Genomic DNA, 18,509 nt, shown 5'->3' with positions numbered 1-18,509 from the left:
ACCTGAAGTTCTCATTTGTAAGCCATTTTAGTACCTCTATCAATTTTGATCATATTTTAGGATTATTTTCGTCATTCTAGTCCTAAACTCGTTAAATTCATATTTTTTTCATTTCTAACGATAATGTCTGTAAGAGGGGGCTCAATCGGGTATGTCTCTTATGACTTGCTTTTTGCTTCCCATGTTTGGTTTGCTCCATGATTTTGTGTTTCAACCCATGTATCTCTAAAGACCCAAGTTTTTCCTTTTTGTTGTTTGATCTGATACTAAGCTTGACACTTGAATCACTGTTGAATTCTAGGTATGACAATTGGGATTAGATGGTACTGTATTAATTCGAAACTTGATGATCTATTGGTTTCTGGGTTTAGATGATCTACCGATTTTCGGGTACCAATTTTGTTTGCAGAAAATCGCACTCTTTGCATCCACCCTGGTTTTTTTTTTCTATTCCCTTTGTTCGGATTCTAGATTTTAAACATTCTACTTATTAATTTGTTCTTGTGTGATTTAGCATTATGTGATTTCGTTCAATAGTAAATATTTTGGCTGGAAGCTTGAAGAACACCGATTTAGAGTGAAAGACTGAACAGACGAAATTACCCCTCAAATTATGACATGAGGCACTCAAGTCAACGGCGTCATGAATGGCATGTACGACTTTTGAGTTAGGCTAGTAACTTGGTGTACTAATGTTGATGATTTAAAACTTAATGTATATAAATTCATAGTGAGCCTAACTTCATGAACCGTTCTTAAAAATTTGTCTTACAATAACTGCCCAACTAGTTATAGATCTATGAATTTGCTTTAGCTGTGTGTTGCTTAAGATTTCTCTCTTTTTTTCTTTTCTTTTTTTCAATAAGTCTTGTTGTTTGAGATTTGTTTTGATCGTGGTTTATAAAAGTTGTGAGATCACAAAGTATCCAGAGCTTCACTGACTTAGTGCCCCTTTTATCTTCATTTATGTCTTTAAAAATTGATGAATTGCTTAGATAATGACTTTGGTGTCAACTCCACCAAAAATAAGTTATTACGTCTAATTTCATGATAAGTCAATTCAACTGATTCATTTTCTCAAAAACTATAACATTTCAACACTTCAAATAAAATCTCAACTCCACAAACCTAACAAGTCATTATCTAACATTAGATTAGAACTCTGAACTATCTATTTTTGTTAAATTTTGTGCACTGTGAAATTATCTTCTTTTTTCTTTTTTTAAGAAACCACTTGATTTTTCTTTTGAAAGAAACCATTTGATTTTTTTTTAACGAAACCACTTGATTTATAAAAAAAAGAATTAATGTCAAAATAACCACTACATATCCCTCAGCTATCATCTCCAGAAAGACAAGCGGTTGTGAGCATACTCACATGATACATAACATATGTATACTCATTCTAAAAATTCAATCTCCTTAGTAACAATAATAAAATAAATCCTAATTCGAAAATAAAGCGGTGCGCAATGAAACAATTCACGAAACACCCAATAACTGTGGACTAGAGATACACTCCTGCCAATAATAACCATGAGCTAATAACCATACAATAAAAACATAACTAAAATAAAATATAAAATATTTATGACCAGAGCCCGAACCAAGTACAACCCCAAGCCCAGTTCCAGGCCATATTACCATAGGCCCAAATCTACTCAGCTGATTGCAGCAGTGTCGATGCACCTCTCCCATCGATGTTGCCGACGCCAATCTAATACCGATAGATCCACCACCTACCCATCCAACCACCCCTCTACCCTTCACAGGTCAGAACAAAATTGCCCAAACCAAGTCGGGCAAACCCAATCAGATATAGTTCTAGGGGCTCACAGTGATGTAGCCACACCATCGTCACCCTCTGGCAATCTCCGACATCATGCCACCACCACAAATAGCTCCCAAGACCAACCTCGTTCCTCCCAAAGGTAGATCAACTCTAACCCAACCTCAAGTTACTGCTCGCATCTAGAACCACCACCATTGGCACCCGAAAATGCAACATCTCCACCCTTTTGCCAGCCTCTAGATTTGACCCGCCATCAACCGGACTCAAGGTTTTATCTAGCCCGTTCGACGACGCCGTCTCAGGGGTGTGCCATCGGACTGGCCATACATTCGTTTAAGGAGGACCGGTGGCGGTGTTCACCCTTCTCCAATATAAGATTAGGTCTTATAGTCATATAGTGTCATATCACGGATTTTATTATTGTTACTGTGAAATTATTTTTAGAATTAATTTCAGTTTTCCCCTATAAACTTTACGCCCAAAATCAATTCACCCCTTAAACTTTTATTTTAATCAGTTCATCCCCCTATACTTTCAAATGACATCAAACAGTGACACAATTCAGATTTTATATGGATTATATCGATAATTATCATACGAGACCTAATTTAAAGCTTTAGTGTTGCTGTAAAATTATTAGAAATTTTGTTTTGGTCTTGCATATATAATTTAAAGCCTTTTTTGATAGTTTTTGATCGGATTTTAAATAAGAAAATCTGAATTTTATCCTTCTTTGATATTATGTGAAAGTATAGGGAGTGAACTGATTAAAATAAAAGTTAAGGGGTGAACTGATGTTAGGTGTAAAGTTTAAGAGGATAAACTGAAATTAATTCTTATATTTATTACATCAGTGAGATAAAATCTTAGGGCAAATTATAAAATAGTACAATTTTCCATCATAAATTAGAAAAACAATCACCACTTATTTCTCAATTATAAAAAGGTTATCTCAATTATTTAGAAATTAGAAAATAGTCCACAAGTTTGAAACAAAATTAGAAAAATAGTCACTTTTAAAATATTTTTCGGACAATTTTACCATTTTTCTTCCTATTATTCTTTTTCATTCTTCTTCTAATTCCAGCCATAACTTTGTTGTCCAGCGATGGATTTGAGAGTGATTGGTACCGTTGGAAATAGCTCTCACATCTCTTTCATTTGATACCCTAACCACTCCGAACTAACAATCGTACAAGACGCAACAACCCTCACAAATGGTTGCCACCGTCGATGGCGGTCCTTCAAGCAATTTCGATGAAACCAGAGCTCAAGGTTTCCTCATTCTAGTTATTATCTTTATTCTGAGCATACTCATACCAATATCCTTTGAATTTTAACATAATTTCGCATATTTAGACATTTTCTCTTGGCATGTCACTCCCGCTGTCACACTCCCGCTGTCACACTACCTATCACAGTCGCTATCACACCTACTGTCACACCTACTATCACACTACATGGCACAATAACTATCACACTACTTGTCACACATGCTATCACAACTACTGTCACACTACCTATCACACCGCTATTACAATACCTATCGCACTCGCTATTACATTACATGTCACAACCACTGTCACAACCCATGTCACGCTACCTATCACACCCACTATCATACTACCTATCACATTGTTTTTTGTAACTATGTTTTGAGAAGAAGAAGAAACTACTATGGACACCCAGAAACTGATATAGGCACCCACAGAGGCAGATCTCATGTGTTAGGGGGTGACTCAAGCATCCCCAGCCAATAGGGGAAAAAAACACCCGATACTAATTTTTTTTAGATGTGTGTAGACTTAGCATCCCCAAATTACCCTCAGTATTATACTGAATAATTAAAATAGAATAGACACAAATAAGTGAAATCACCCAATTCCCCTCTTCAATTATTCTTCTTCCTGAAGGACCCCGAGTCTCCGACCCCAAATCTTAAATCCCAAAAATCCCCAAACACAAATTTAACCAGTAATCTGACTTATCTCCACCTACATGGTCTTCTAGTCCTCCACCAGACCATCACTGTAGGAGCATGGCGCCGGCCTTCATCAACAATTTGATTTGGTGACTGACTGACTGGTGATGGTGAGTGGTGATTTTGCAAGGGTGTTGTTCCTGCATCATTCTAAGTCTTCTTCCAGAAGTTTCAGGGCCTCATTAAGATCGTCTCTCACTCCCTCTCGTCTAGTCCCTCCTCGTAACTTCGTAAGCTCACTAAATCCAACTTTTAGTTTGTAAAAATATTGAATTGTTCTGATTTTTTAATTTTATGGTGATTCAAGATAGGGAATCTAGTAATTCATTACTTGATTTACTTCATTTTCCTAACAGAATTTACTTCCAGTTCCAGAGACCAAAATATAGAGAATCATCAATTCATCATCCAACATTCTAACAAACTGAGCAACAAAGCAGGTAAGAAATTTTATTGATGTTTTCTTCTTAAAGTAATGTTTACTGATGAAGATTTGCCAAGAAGTTTTATCCTGAAGATTTTGATGATGGTGAAATGTTTACTCTTCAATCAGAGTGTGCATATTATGAGAAAGATATGCGACGTGATCCAAAGTTCCAGAAATTAGAATCCATTGCTGATTTGTGCCACACTTTGATTCTAACAAGGAAGTCTGAATTTTTTCCTATGCTTTATAGATTGATTTGTTTAGTTTTGACTATTCATGTTTCTACGACAATAACTGAAAGGGCTTTTTCAGCTATGAATATCATCAAAAATAAACTTAGAAATAAGATGGGAGATGAGTTTCTTGGTGATTGTATGGTCCTTCATATTGAGAAAGAGTATGCTGAGTCTATAGGTAATGATGAGGTGATAAGAGAGTTTGAGGAACTATCGACCCGTAGAGTTAAATTTAGATAATTTAACTTTTTTGTCGTATCTATTTTTATTTCAATTAATAAAATTATTTGGCACTATCGATATTTTCACTATTTTCTTCTTCTTTGGTTTAAAATTTCAAGCATCCCTAATTTAGTTATCCTGGATCCACCACTGGCCACCCATCATCACATATTTTCCAATCTAGGCATTTTCCGACCACCCTACTTGGGCTACTCCTGTTGTTCCACCATCAGTCTCTTCTCAACGTCGACGTCATATCTTTAATTCGCCGTCGTAGTCGTTACCACATCCAAATTGGATCTAAGTTCCTCCCGGCAAGTGCATCAGCAATCGACGTCTGTTTTTCTCGATTTTCGTCAAAGTGACTAGTTCTTCGTCCAAGAGTAGCTGGCGGGGATGGCGACGTCGTGGGGGCGTGATCTGGTGAAGTTTTGGCGCTGCAGGGGAGACGCTTCTAGCACCTCCGGCATCAGACCTCTCCCGTCGATCTGGTTATGAAACTTGGGTTTCCGGGAATTGGGAGGAGTTGGTAAGGTATGTGAAGAGCTAGGACGAGAAGGAACGGGTCGCGAGCTTGATCAGTTAAGAGGTGAGGTCTTGGAGTTGACGACGGTGAAGATCCGACGAGGTCTCGGAGTCGAGAACGACGAGATTTGGCTCAATAAATGCAAAGCTGGTTATTAGTTTTCAGTGGTAGATTTCGTAAATCGAGTGAAGTTGATGGGCACCGGTATAACAAATTAATATGAGTGATATTTTTTTTTTAATTTTCAAATCTTACTTGACTTTTTTATAAATACATATATCAAATGTGACTTTTTTTTGTAAGAAGTCCAAAATCTTATGCATCTAATGGCATAAAAAATGATATTTGATTTTCAATTAGCTATTCTGAAAAGTGAGCTTCTATTCATACCTCCAAAAATATATTTAGACCTCCTTATTCAGTTGACCTACATTTTGCTTTTATAGATACCTAAAATGTTATTTAGACCTCTATAGTTTTCCTAAAATGTCCAATATCTAATTTGGTATATTAAATCAGACTAGTGTTAATTAATTTATTTCTTACTCTATTTCAAATTCATTTATTATATACAGCTCGGAAAATGTATAATAATCACTATAGACACATGAAATTTAATAAAGTAAATCATCTTCATTAAATGATTAAATCGACCAAGAGCCCGACAAAATTGCATACGTGGCCCAAAAAATCAACAAAATTAGTGCGGATCCGAATAAAACTCGTGCCAGCACATAAATGGATGATCGTAATCGAAATTACGTGATTCCGATTTAAATCGGAAATTGAATGTCATTGACGATTCGAAATGGTAATCGGACATTTGATTAAATTAATAAATTATTTAACGGTTATAATTAAATCAATTATTTTCTGATTAATTTAGTTATGAGAATAACTAATTTTAAATTAATCATAAAATACATATTGATTTAATTATACAATTAAAGAAATATTTTTATTTTAGTGTCATTAAAATATTCTATAAAATAGAAGCTTCGACACTATAAATACCTCTTCCAACATGAAGAGAATGAGACTTGAGAAGAAGAGAGAAAATCACTTGAGCAAGATCACTCTCGAGAAATCTCAAAGTCTCATAAGTCCACGAAGAATCATCAAGCTATTAAATCGCTCGTTCTTCATCAAATCCAAATCCAAACTCAAGTCCACAAAGAATCATCAAGCTATCAAATCGCTCGTTCTTCATCAAATCCAAATCCAAACTTAAGTCCACGAAGAATCATCAAGCTACCAAATCGCTCGTTCTTCATCAAATCCAAATCCAAATCCAAACTCAAATTCTCAAGATTAAGTGCATGTCACCCTTGAGCTAAGTTATATACGGAGATAGAATCAGAGGAGTTCACAAAAATGTAACATCGCGCTTGATTATCAATAAATTACATTTTATTTGTACACGTGTCTGCATTCTCATTTGTTTTCAGATTCCCGTTCTACAATCACACAAACTATCTTATCGAATTAATTCACTATTCCACTCGTTTTCTAAATTCATAAAAAAATTGGTAGACTAATTTTTTTATTCACTAATATATATATATATATATATATATGCAACTCACCAAGCATCAACGTATATAAAATATTCTAACCTAATGAATGAATTTTGTTCTTTGACTTAATCAAAATTTATGAGAAAATTTTAAATAGTCATATAGTTTATACATTAAATCGTCTACATTCAATTTTTAACTTATGATATATAGGATAATTATCTATATTTGTCATTTTGAATAGATCAGTTAAGAATTATTTTTTAGTAATTTCATATGTATTGACCAAATTAAAAATATCTAGATAAAAAAATGAGGGATAAATATCATTTTAGAACCCTTCTGAAAAATCAGGAACAAAAAAATAAAAAGTGAAACTCTCACCTAAAAGGGTTTTAACTTTATAAAAGTCTCCCTCTCCATACCCGAAGACAGAGAAATTACAGAAGCTCATCAGTCCGTCTGTGATTGCTTTCGCAGCATCACCACCACGACACAATGCACTTCAATCTTCTTCTCACTCTCCGAAGTTAAGGTTGCACTCCAATTACATTATCAAATCCCTAACCCTAATTCTTACTGTTTGATCATCGTTTCATTTACCGTGTTTAGTGATTGGTAATATTTGGTATATATTGGTCCATAACTAAAAAGAAGAAGCTAGCTCATCAGTCCTAAGTTATGATTTACCACCTGGGTCGTCTGAAATATGTGAATATTTGTTGTAATCATATTTGAATCGTCGAGTAACTCGAGTTGTTGTGAATAGTTGTTAATTCAGATATAAACTACACTGATTTTCTTTCGATTTTTGTGTGTCGTATGTGTATATATGTTAGCCTGACTCTTGTTCATCCTCCACTATATTATTCTCGATGTAATTTGGCTTAATTCTCTTCTAGGTACCCAGCACCCACATAGTCAACAGTGGCGGTCCTCTTAATGCAACCCACATTAAGTTTGAATCGAGCTGGTGTTTTCCATGGCCAACCTTAAATTGGAAAAGGATGGTAACATACTAACATATCGTTCAATTTCACATGATTTACACATATATACTAAGAATCTAAGATATTCTTTATCTGTTTCGAAGCCTCATTCAAAAGCCACTTAAGTTGATTTGTGTTTTTAATTATATTGAATGAAAAGGTATTTCCTCAGTAAACTGTGCCTAATGCTTGATTACCATTTTGTATTGCAATTACTTAGTTTCAGGAGTTTTGAGATCAATTACAGATTCACCGCCAACTCATTTCTCCCTAGAAATACAGTTTTTCTCATTGATAGCGGAAAAGTATTCAGAGGATGGATATGAATCAAATGAGTTTGAAGCTGGAGGGTACAAATGGTATTGATAATCATATTTTCAGAATCTAGACTGTTTTTGTGTTCCTTTTTCCGTCTTATTTTCTGTTCACAGTGGATACCGGGAACTAGGGGTTCACGGTAATTTTTTTAAATAATTTTTGTACATGCATTTTAGTTTGCTGTTACTTAATAAACATGATTTCTTACAGGAAACTGGTGTTTCACCCAAATGGAAACAAAAAGAGGAGTGTACAAGACCACATCTCCCTCTACTTAGTAAGGGCTGGAATAGATTCACTAGATAGTAGTTGGGAAGTTGTGTTGATTTCAGAGTGTTTCTGCTCGATCAGAATGAAGGAAATTACTTGGTTTTTGAAGGTTTTAAATAATTATGTACTTCAGTATTAATTTATTTGTATATGCATTGCACTTTGCTCATTTACTGATCTTTTTTGTTTCTGTATATTTTGAATAGATGCTTTTACAAAGAAGAAATGCTTGCATGGGGCGAGGCGTAGTGCGGGATTTGATAAACTCATTCCTCTTGAAGAATTTACTGATGTTTCCAATGGATTTCTAGTCAACGACACGTGTGTGTTTGGAGCTGAGGTATTTGTTTGTAAAGAAAGGAGAACAGGCAAAGGCCAATGCCTAACAAGGATGAATGACCCCTCAGTATGCAAACATGTTTGGAAGGTTGAGAATGTTTCATCTTTAGGTGCTGAATTTTATGAATCTGAACAGTTCACTGCAGAGGACTATAATTGGTATCTCTGATTTTCCTTCTACTGAATGTCCTTCTCTTTTAGGCTTTGTTTACATGTATTCTGAATTTGACTGAATTCTCTGTCCCCTCTTCTCTATTTTGATATGCAATTACAGAAAACAGTCACTGGGATTAATTTGTGTCTTAGTCTTTAGCTATATGTTCATTTGATGCTTGCAGGCAGTTAAAGCTTTATCCCAAGGGACTCTGCGAAGGCAAGGGTGTTGGAGTGAGCTGGAAAGAAGCTGTGTTAGGAGCATGAGCATGTTACTCATGGTGGAGTTAACAGCTATGCTTAATTATTAGAATTAGTGTTAAACAGCAGTACAATATTCTCTCATCTTCCTATAAATAGATAGGTTAGTCTTGTATCAATTCATAAGAGAAAATATCAATATACAAACCTCTATATTCAAGTTGGTATCAGAGCATTGCTCTGTTTTTTACCTGGGATTTTTAGTTTTTTCTGTTTGGGTGTGAACTGGGCTGGTATCCTCAGTTGGTAGCCAATTTTCTTATTTCCGAGAAGATTCTTGCATTGTGTGCCCTCAGCGTGCAGTCTTGTAGAACCGCACTGTGTTCACTCAAAAAAACCTCCACGTTTGCATCCCGACACCGTCACATAACCCTCCACGGTCCCGCGCCGGTATCACTGCATCACTCGCGCCGGTATCACCCCCGCCGGTATCACTGATTCACCTTTGCCTGGTCCTCCTCTGCCTTGTTGCAGACTTCCTAAACGACGTCGTCGGCGTCATCTTCCTCTCCTCAACGGCCGTCTCCTCCCGGTCCGAGAATACCCCGGCGATTTCCTTGGTCTACCACTGCTGAGAAGACCTCCACCGCTTTCGCCGCTTCCACCGGTCTTGAAAGGGACTTCACATCGCCGCTGCAAGTCGTGGATCGCCGCTGCAAAATCGTGGATCGCCGCTGCATCTCGCTGCAAATCCAAAACGACCCGGATTCGACCCGCCCGGCCCAGCTTACATTCAACCCGTCCGGCCCGGCCCAATCTAGATCCAACCCGACCAGATCCGCCCCGGCCCGACCCGATCTGACCCGGTCAAATCCGACCCGGCCACCTCTGTCAGCGCTGGTGCACCGACGGTGCCTGTGCACCTGAGATAGGTTCATTTCAGTTTTTTTTTTGTGTTTCCGCTGTATAATTCCTGATTTTTCATTTCTTTTCAATGGGTTCTGGAGACGAAGCTGATATTCCGAAATTTGAAGTATCTGTCAAGAGTTCTGACAGTGGGTTATTTGGAGGAACTAAACTCAATGAGACTAATTTCCGTAAATGGAAACGACTTATGACGACTCATCTTCGAGGCATGCACAAGATGGGGCATGTAACCGGCGTAACTAAAGCTCCTAGTCCCGATGATATTATTGCGTACACTAAGTGGGATGACGATGATGGCCTGGTCATGTCCATCTTGTGGAAAGCTATGAATGACGAGATCATTGATCTGGTAGAAGCATGCGACACTGCGCAGGCAATATGGCTGACACTTGAAGGTTTATATACTAATGACTCTGATTTCATACAGGTTCATGAGTTAATGTGCACTGCTTTAGCAATGCAACAAGATGGGCAACCGGTGGCACAATATTTCACCAAAATTAAAAATATTTGGGCTGAGATTGATATGAAACGTCCATGCATGATCAAACATCAAGAGGATATTGTTTGGTACCAACGTGAGAAGGAGCTTGAACGAGTTCACCATTTCCTGAAAGGTCTTGATGCAAAACATAACAGTGTGAAAGGGGAATTGCTCTGGCAGACCGAACCCCCTAGTCTCATTGCAGCTTTCACATATATCTGTAAGGATGAATCTCACCAGGAAAGCCTTCATCAGACACAAATTGACGTTTCCAGTCTTACTATTCGCGCTAGATCTTCCGCACCACCCCTTCAACAGGCCATTTCAGCTCCACCTCATTAACGAGGACCACCACCAGGCTTCGGGAATCAGCCCGCCCTCCTTGCTCTTATGATACTAACCATGCTCGTGCGACCTGTTGGAAGTTGTATCCTCACCTTCGGCCTAAAAGGCCTCATTCTCGTTCTCAGGCGAAGGCAGCTATTCAGCTCGTCCAGGAACCTGATATCTATGGTGTGGTGAGACATGATCATCATACAGCCGGCGGCGCAATACCTTCCGCATCCATCGCCGGCCGTGGCAAAATTGGTATGGCTTTAAATATTTCTAACTTTGTTGGTTTTGATACTTGGATTATTGATTCGGGTGCATCTGATCATATGACTTATGACAAATCTTATTTTACCATATTGTCTCCTCCACCAGTACCCTATGTGACTAATGCTAATGGTGAGGCCTTTCCAGTCTTAGGGAAAGGGTCAGTTTGTATTACTCCCACAATAGAGCTTCACAATGTGCTCTATGTACCTGCTTTATCTCATCATTTGATATCTGTTCCCCAATTGAACGCTGATGCTAAGTGCTCTGTAACATTTTTTCCTATGTATGTGATATTTCAGGATCTTCTCACCGGGGAGTTAATTGGTCGGGGGTATCTGAGGGGCCGGTTGTTTCATCTGGATCCGACATATGCTGGGGAAAAACCAGGGGCACAGTCTCGGACCGCTTTAATCTCCACTTCTGACAAGCTAAGTGAAGTTTGGTTATGGCATTGTCGCCTAGGGCATCTATCCTTTAGTATTATGAAAAAATCTATGCCTACTTTGTTTATTAGTGTGGATGAGTCACTTTTACGGTGTGAGACATGTGTTTTAGGCAAGAGTCATCAGTCTACTTATTCCCCTAGTACTTCTAATAAACATATTCTTCCTTTCGAATTAATTCACTCTGATGTTTGGGGACCCTCTAAAGAGCCTACTGTGTCAGGGATGCGGTATTATGTGTCCTTCATAGATGATTGTACCCGTCTTTCATGGATTGTTCTCCTCAAAACTAAAAATGAGGTTTTTCCAGCTTTTCAAGTCTTCTATAACATTGTCCAAACACAATATAATGCCACTATTAGAATTCTTCGTTCTGATAATAGGGGGAATATGTGAACCATGTCTTTCAGGAGTTCTTTACCAAACACGGAATTGTTCATCAAACGACGTGTCCTTACACACCTGAGCAAAATGGAGTGTCTGAAATGAAAAATCGTCATTTACTTGATATGGCTCGGTGTATTCTTTTTAGTGCCCATATGCCTCAGTACCTTTGGGGTGATGCTGTCATCACTGCCGCCCACCTCATTAATCGCCTTCCCTCTCGTGTCTTTCAGGGAAAGGTCCCATACGAGGTACTTGCATCCCATGTCTCCTTACCCTCTTTTCATACTCTTCATGCCCGTGTTTTTGGTTGTGTTGCTTTTTTCCACCTTCCAAAACACCAGAGGTCTAAGTTGGATGTCCGGGCCATTAAATGTGTGTTTGTTGGGTATGGCGGACATCAGAAAGGCTACCAATGCTATCATCCGCCTACCAAGAAGTACTATGTCACTATGGATGTTACTTTCTTTGAGGACATGAGTTATTTTTCCTCTTCCGATACTGCTCTTCAGGGGGAGAATTCCTATTTTGAAGAGTTGTATCATGGAAAGGGGGAGACAAGTCAGCCAGAAGATATGGTGACAGGTTTGATTGAGATTACTGATGTATCAGCTACACATGCACCACCAGATGATTCTGGTATAGTCACTCTAGAGATTCAGGTACCAGAAGCTGACAACACAACTACCCCTCCTGCCTCCCGTGACCAACGTTTCCCTGGTACAGAAGATCACTCACTTGAGGTTAGTCATTCTATTGGGGCTAATACTGGTGAAACTAATAGTAGACAATATGTCTTGCCAAATAGGTCTACTCGAGGTCAGCCAACAAAAAAATATGAACCTACCCTTCATGCTAAAGCTAAGTATCATGTGGCCAATTTTATGTCTACCAAAAGATTGTCTAAGTCATATGAATCATTTGTGAATCAAATTTCTGCTGTATCAATACCTAACAAAGTGCAGGATGCATTGGGAGATCCAAAATGGAGGAAAGCGATGGAGGAAGAGATGGAAGCATTACAGAAGAACAATACTTGGGAGCTTGTTTCTCCACCACATGGCAAGAAGACAGTGGGATGTCGTTGGGTGTTTACAGTGAAGCATAATCCAGATGGGTCAGTGAGCCGGTATAAAGCACGCCTAGTAGCAAAAGGGTTCACCCAGACATATGGCATAGACTATGATGAGACATTTGCACATGTTGCAAAGATGAACATTATTCGGGTATTGCTCTCTTTTGCTGCTACCTTAAACTAGCCACTTAGACAGTTTGATGTTAAGAATGCATTCCTTCATGGAGAACTTACAGAGGAAGTGTATATGGATCTTCCTCCTGGATATGTGGTAGCTTCTCCTGATAACTTTGTATGCAGATTGAGGAAGTCTTTGTCTGGTCTTAAACAGTCTCCTCGTGCTTGATTTGGAAGATTTTCACAATTCATGAGGAAAATTGGCTACAGACAGAGTAATTCAGACCACACATTATTTCTCAAACACCAACAAGGGAAGGTAACAGCCTTAATTATATATGTTGACGATATGATAGTGACTGGCAATGATACTATTGAGGTGGATAGATTACAGAAGCAGCTGGCCACAGAGTTTGAGATGAAGGACCTAGGTACACTCAAGTACTTCTTGGGCATTGAGGTAGCCCGGGGAAGTGATGGTATCTATTTGTGTCAGAGGAAGTATATCCTTGATCTACTAACAGAGACATGTATGTTAGATTGCACTCTAATTGATACTCCTATTGAGCAGAACCATCGGTTAGCAGAATACCCAGATCAAGTGCTCACTGACAAAACTCGTTACAGAGGCTAGTTGGACGCCTGATTTATTTGTCACATATCAGACCAGATGTTGCATATGCAGTAAGTGTAGTGAGTCAGTTCATGCATAATCCCAGTGTGGATCACATGGATGTTGTTGTGAGAATTTTGAGGTACTTGAAGTCAGCTCCAGGGAGAGGAGTAATGTTTTCTAACCACAACAATATCCTTGAGATTTGTGGCTTCACAGATGCAGACTGTGCTGGAAATATTACGGATCGGAGGTCCACGTCAGGGTACTTTACCTTTGTTGGAGGCAACCTTGTTACGTGGAGGAGTAAGAAACAAAATGTGGTAGCTCGATCTAGTGCTGAAGCAGAATACAGAGGAATGACTCAGGGAGTGTGCGAGTTGTTATGGCTTAGGAATTTGCTACAAGATTTGGGTGTTAAGCCCAAATGTGCTATACAGTTGTACTGTGACAACAAGGCAGCTATTGATATTTCACAAAATCCTGTGCAACATGATCGTACAAAACATGTAGAGGTTGATCGTCACTTTATAAAGGAGAAGCTAGACGCTAAGATCATTTGTTTTCCGTTTGTTCCTACAGAAGAGCAGCTTGCGGATATACTCACAAAAGGAGTGTCTAAGAATGTCTTTTATGACTCACTTAGCAAGTTGGGCATGGTTGATATGTATGCGCCAACTTGAGAGGGAGTGTTGGAGTGAGCTAGAAAGAAACTGTGTTAGGAGCATGAGCATGTTACTCATGGTGGAGTTAACAGCTTTGCTTAATTATTAGAATTAGTGTTAAACAACAGTACAATATTCTCTCATCTTCCTATAAATAGATAGGTTAGTCTTGTATCAATTCATAAGAGAAAATATCAATATACAAACCTCTATATTCAAGTAAGGGTAGTCATGTATCTCTATTTTTGCATTTGGCCAGCCCCCTCCCTGAGGGCTCTGAACTATTTGTGGAATATAAATTTTGCATCTTGGATCAAATTCATGATGAGAATTACTCTTTAAGCGGTAAGGCTTTACCTAATTGGTACCAAATAACAGTTAATTTGGTGCAACACCGTAAGTATTAAACTCACAATAATTTTTTTCCTTCTGGTAGGTAAGACCTGGTTCAAAGGAAGTACGAGTTGGGGTTGGCGTAAATTCATAGACCAAGAAACTTTCAGGCAGGTAGACAAGGGGTTTTTGAAGGATGATGCTTGCATAGTGCAAGCAGAGGTGACCGTCTGTGGAATTTCTAAAGCACTATAGTAAACTTCTCCCAACTAATGTATTGAAATAAGGTTAGTTCTTGTGGTTATGGGTAACTATATACTTATATATTATCATTCTTCTTGGCACTTAACTATGTCCTTGTGACGCAAACTTCATGCCACAGTAATTCTATTGGCAATCGATTTCTTCTCTGCAAAACACTGTCTATTACAGATCACACTAGTACTCTCTAGTAGAGGCAAAAACATTGCGCAGATAAGTTAAGCTGAACAAAGTAGCAACAGCTTTGATCCAACTCTTGAATTTCGTACACTTTTAACTACGAGCAGATGTGTTCGCACTAGGCAGCAGCCATCGAAAGCTTAGACAATGAGCTAGAATATTCTTGATAAGCCTGACAATCTATTCTTTGATAGGCTTGACATATCCTTTGTGAGCATTCTTGGTGATATATAGCCTAGAACGCAATTTTGTTAACCTGTTCTTGTAATTGACTGATTGCATCTAACTTTGCTTTGTTTACTGAAGCTCCCACAGCCAAGAAGTTTTGAAGAAAACCCGGTCCTGCGACGTCGTTTTGGGGAGCAGCCTCGAGTGGCTGAATTACACTCTGCTCCCTGTACGTTGGGTCATTTTCAGTTTAGCCCAACTGGTTACTGGCCCTATATCATATTTCTGAATCATGGGATTCAGTATTTCAACTATTGCTTGGTAATCGTTAGCTTAAATGTGAATGTGTACTAAATGCTTACTTTCGTCGAAACTTGTCACGGTTGCAAATACTATATTCGTATCATGCCTTTTTGCCGAAATTTGGAGCGTGTAATGTTTAAACCTTTCTTTATGCAAGCAACTAGTATTCCAACCTAAAAACTATCCCAATTTGATCGAAGGACAGTAAAAATAAAAAGAATAGTATTATATAAGAGCAGGGGACTTGATACCTATTAGGAATCATATCTCTATATGTAATAGGAAACCTATTAGTTCCATAAACTTGATAGGATAAGTGGAATAAACAGTGAATTCTTTTACGAGTTTCAACTTCTCACATTCTCCCGCTCAGGATTTTCCTTTAGACGAGAAAAAAAATTAGGTGATTACTTTCGCAGCGACGACAACTGAGAGTGGGTAGTCTCATCTTGTTCAGGTCAGTAAGGTCAGGAGAAAACCTTGCTCAGGAGAGGATCCACGTCCCTCTTCTTTTCCCTCTCTAAGTATAAGGTGCGACCTAATTCATATTCTACTGCTTGATCATCGTTATAACGTTTACTGCGGTGGATCTCGGTTTAATTACTTGGTTTATTGTGGTGATTTTTACTACCAGCTGAGTCTTCTGGAATTTGTGAATGTTAGATTACGACCTAGCTTTTGTAACCTGTTATCATATTTGAGTCATCTCGAGTTCATGGGAAAATCTAAACTATATACTGATTTTCCTTTGGTTCTCGGTTTATTTCCAGATATATTAAGTTAGGATTGAGCTGAAGCTCCCATGGCCAACCTTAACTTGGAAAAAGATGGTAACATACCAAAATATCCTTCATCTGTTTCTAAGCTTGTGTTTTAAGTGGTACAAAATAAAAAAGGATATTCCTGTACGTAGTCAAATAATGCTAGCTTGATTGCTTTCTTGTATTGCATGCATTTATATAGGTTCAGGGGTTTTGAGGTCATATTCAGATTCACCACCAACTCATTACTCTGTTGAAATACAATTCTTTTCATTGCTGGCTGAAAAGTATTCAGAGGATGGATATGAATCAAAGAAGTTTGAAGCAGGATGATACAAATGGTATGATTCTTATATTTGAAAGTCTAGACAGATAATGTGTTCCTTTTCCATCTTTTTTTTTCATATTTTTTTTGTTCACAGTTGATACCGGGAACTCGGGAATCATGTTAATTCTAATATTATTTTTACATCAGAGAATTGGTTTTCTGCTAATATCCAAGGATTATTGATATTGCTATCAGGAAACTGGTGTTTCACCCAAATGGAAACAAAAAGAGGAATGTAAAAGACCACATCTCTCACTACTTGGTAATGGATGGAGTAGATTCACTAGATAGTAGTTGGGAAGTATATATTGATTTCAGATTGTTTCTGCTGGATCAGAATAAGGGAAACTACTTGGTTTTTGAAGGTATATATTAATTGTGCATGTACTTTAAATATGCAAATCGCTTTGCTCATATTCTGATCTTTTCTTTTTTTTGTGTATAATTCTCATTAGGCTTTTACAAAGAAGAAATGCTTCCATGGGGCAATGCATAGTGTGGGGTTTGATAAACTTATCCCTCTTGAAGATTTTACTGATGTTTCCAATGGATTTCTAGTAGACGACACATGTGTGTTTGGAGCCGAGGTCTTTGTTTGTAAAGAAAGACGAACAGGCAAAGGCGAGTGCCTAACGAGGATGAAGAATGCTTCTGTATGCAAACATGTCTGGAAGGTTGAGAAATTTTCATCTTTAGGTGCTCAAGCTTATCAGTCTGAACCGTTTGCTAGCGGGGACTATAATTGGTACCCCCCTTCTCTCCTATTTGTACATGCATTCACAGATAACAAATGCTTGTAATGTGAGTTTTGAGTGTCCTCAGAATAACAAAAGAAGGATTGTATTAAATTTAGAACCTTATTATTCAATTTAAATGAGTTTTTGTTGAAATTTCTGATGACGTCTTTTTTTAGAAATTGTTTTAAGTGTTGCTTGAATGCAAGAAATCTGTTCAAGACTTCAACTGCAGGTAATCTGGTACTGTTCTTAGTATTTTCCTTTGTGTTTGTTGGATGTTTTGCAGGAAAATACAGCTTCATCCTAAGGGAAATGGCAACGGCAAGGGTAGTCATCTTTCTCTGTTTCTGGTAGCGGCTAGACCCATGACCATCCCCCCTGGCTCTAAATTATTTGTGGAGTTAAAGTTTCATATCCTGGATCAAATTCATCAGCAGCATCATTCTTCTCGTGGTGGTAGAGATTTTTCAAGCTCTTTGTATACTCAAGTGTGATGGTTAATTTGGTTATACTCCTAATTGAATACTAACAATATTTTATTTTTCCCTTTGGTAGCTAAGCACTGGTTCTGGGCAGATTGGCCTGGCTGGGGTTCTGATAAATTCATTGAACTAGAAAATTGAAGGCAGGTAGACAAGGGTTTCTTGAAGGATGATACTTGCATAGTGGAAGCAGAAGTGACCGTCCATGGAATTTGTAAAGCACTATAGCACACTAGTCCTTGATCCTCAATCAAAGGACTGCTCACTGCTAGTTCACTGGTCTATGTTAAACTTGTCTTCATGTCTACAAATTCCGTGATCTTCCCGTTATTATTATTAAAGCCATGACGATAATTATAGATGGTTATACACACCACATTTTGTGTCTACACATTGTAGATAGTTATAATTATAGGGTGTTGTTAAATGGTACCCAGCAAATTTCTAATGTACCCAACTGATTATTTTTAATAAAAATAAATCAATTAAATTTACTCATTATTTTTAATAAAACAATTGCTCATTCAATCTTTTTTCACAATACCCAGCCAAACAAAACTAACTGCTCATTCCCCATTCTTGTCTTTGTTTCGAATGCCGGATCTAGAAGAGGAGCGGGATCATGTAATTATGATCGAAATCATCCCACAAATAAGTAGGTTCGTTCCTCTTGGAAT

General features: G+C 38.0%; 1 protein-coding gene and 1 long non-coding RNA gene across 4 annotated transcripts; both read left to right on the top strand.

The window, feature by feature from the left end:
• The first annotated feature begins 116 nt into the window (after positions 1-116).
• LOC126790836 (uncharacterized) lies at positions 117-18,173 on the top strand. 3 transcript variants are annotated; one of them, XM_050517186.1, is made up of 7 exons: positions 117-149; positions 7,604-7,711; positions 7,911-8,049; positions 16,809-16,978; positions 17,172-17,358; positions 17,637-17,806; positions 17,906-18,173. In XM_050517186.1, the coding sequence occupies exons 2-7, from the start codon at positions 7,684-7,686 to the stop codon at positions 17,971-17,973; spliced, it is 762 nt and encodes a 253-aa protein (XP_050373143.1). In that variant the 5' UTR covers positions 117-149; positions 7,604-7,683; the 3' UTR covers positions 17,974-18,173. The 3 variants fall into 3 exon arrangements, with proteins under 3 accessions (XP_050373143.1, XP_050373144.1, XP_050373142.1); XM_050517187.1 differs by lacking the exon at positions 117-149 and adding an exon at positions 7,094-7,236 and having other exon boundaries at positions 17,911-18,173; XM_050517185.1 differs by lacking the exon at positions 117-149 and adding an exon at positions 7,094-7,236.
• On the top strand, positions 14,501-16,620 carry LOC126790837 (uncharacterized). The gene is made up of 5 exons (XR_007671768.1): positions 14,501-14,624; positions 14,716-14,899; positions 15,360-16,055; positions 16,295-16,354; positions 16,488-16,620. It is a non-coding gene; the product is annotated as an uncharacterized LOC126790837 (long non-coding RNA).
• Positions 18,174-18,509: the final 336 nt, after the last annotated feature.

This window comes from Argentina anserina, chromosome 4, assembly GCF_933775445.1.
Source record: "Argentina anserina chromosome 4, drPotAnse1.1, whole genome shotgun sequence".
Classification (NCBI taxonomy): Eukaryota; Viridiplantae; Streptophyta; class Magnoliopsida; order Rosales; family Rosaceae; genus Argentina; species Argentina anserina.
Note: the sequence above shows the minus strand (reverse complement) of the source record. Positions and strands in the feature narration are given on the sequence as shown.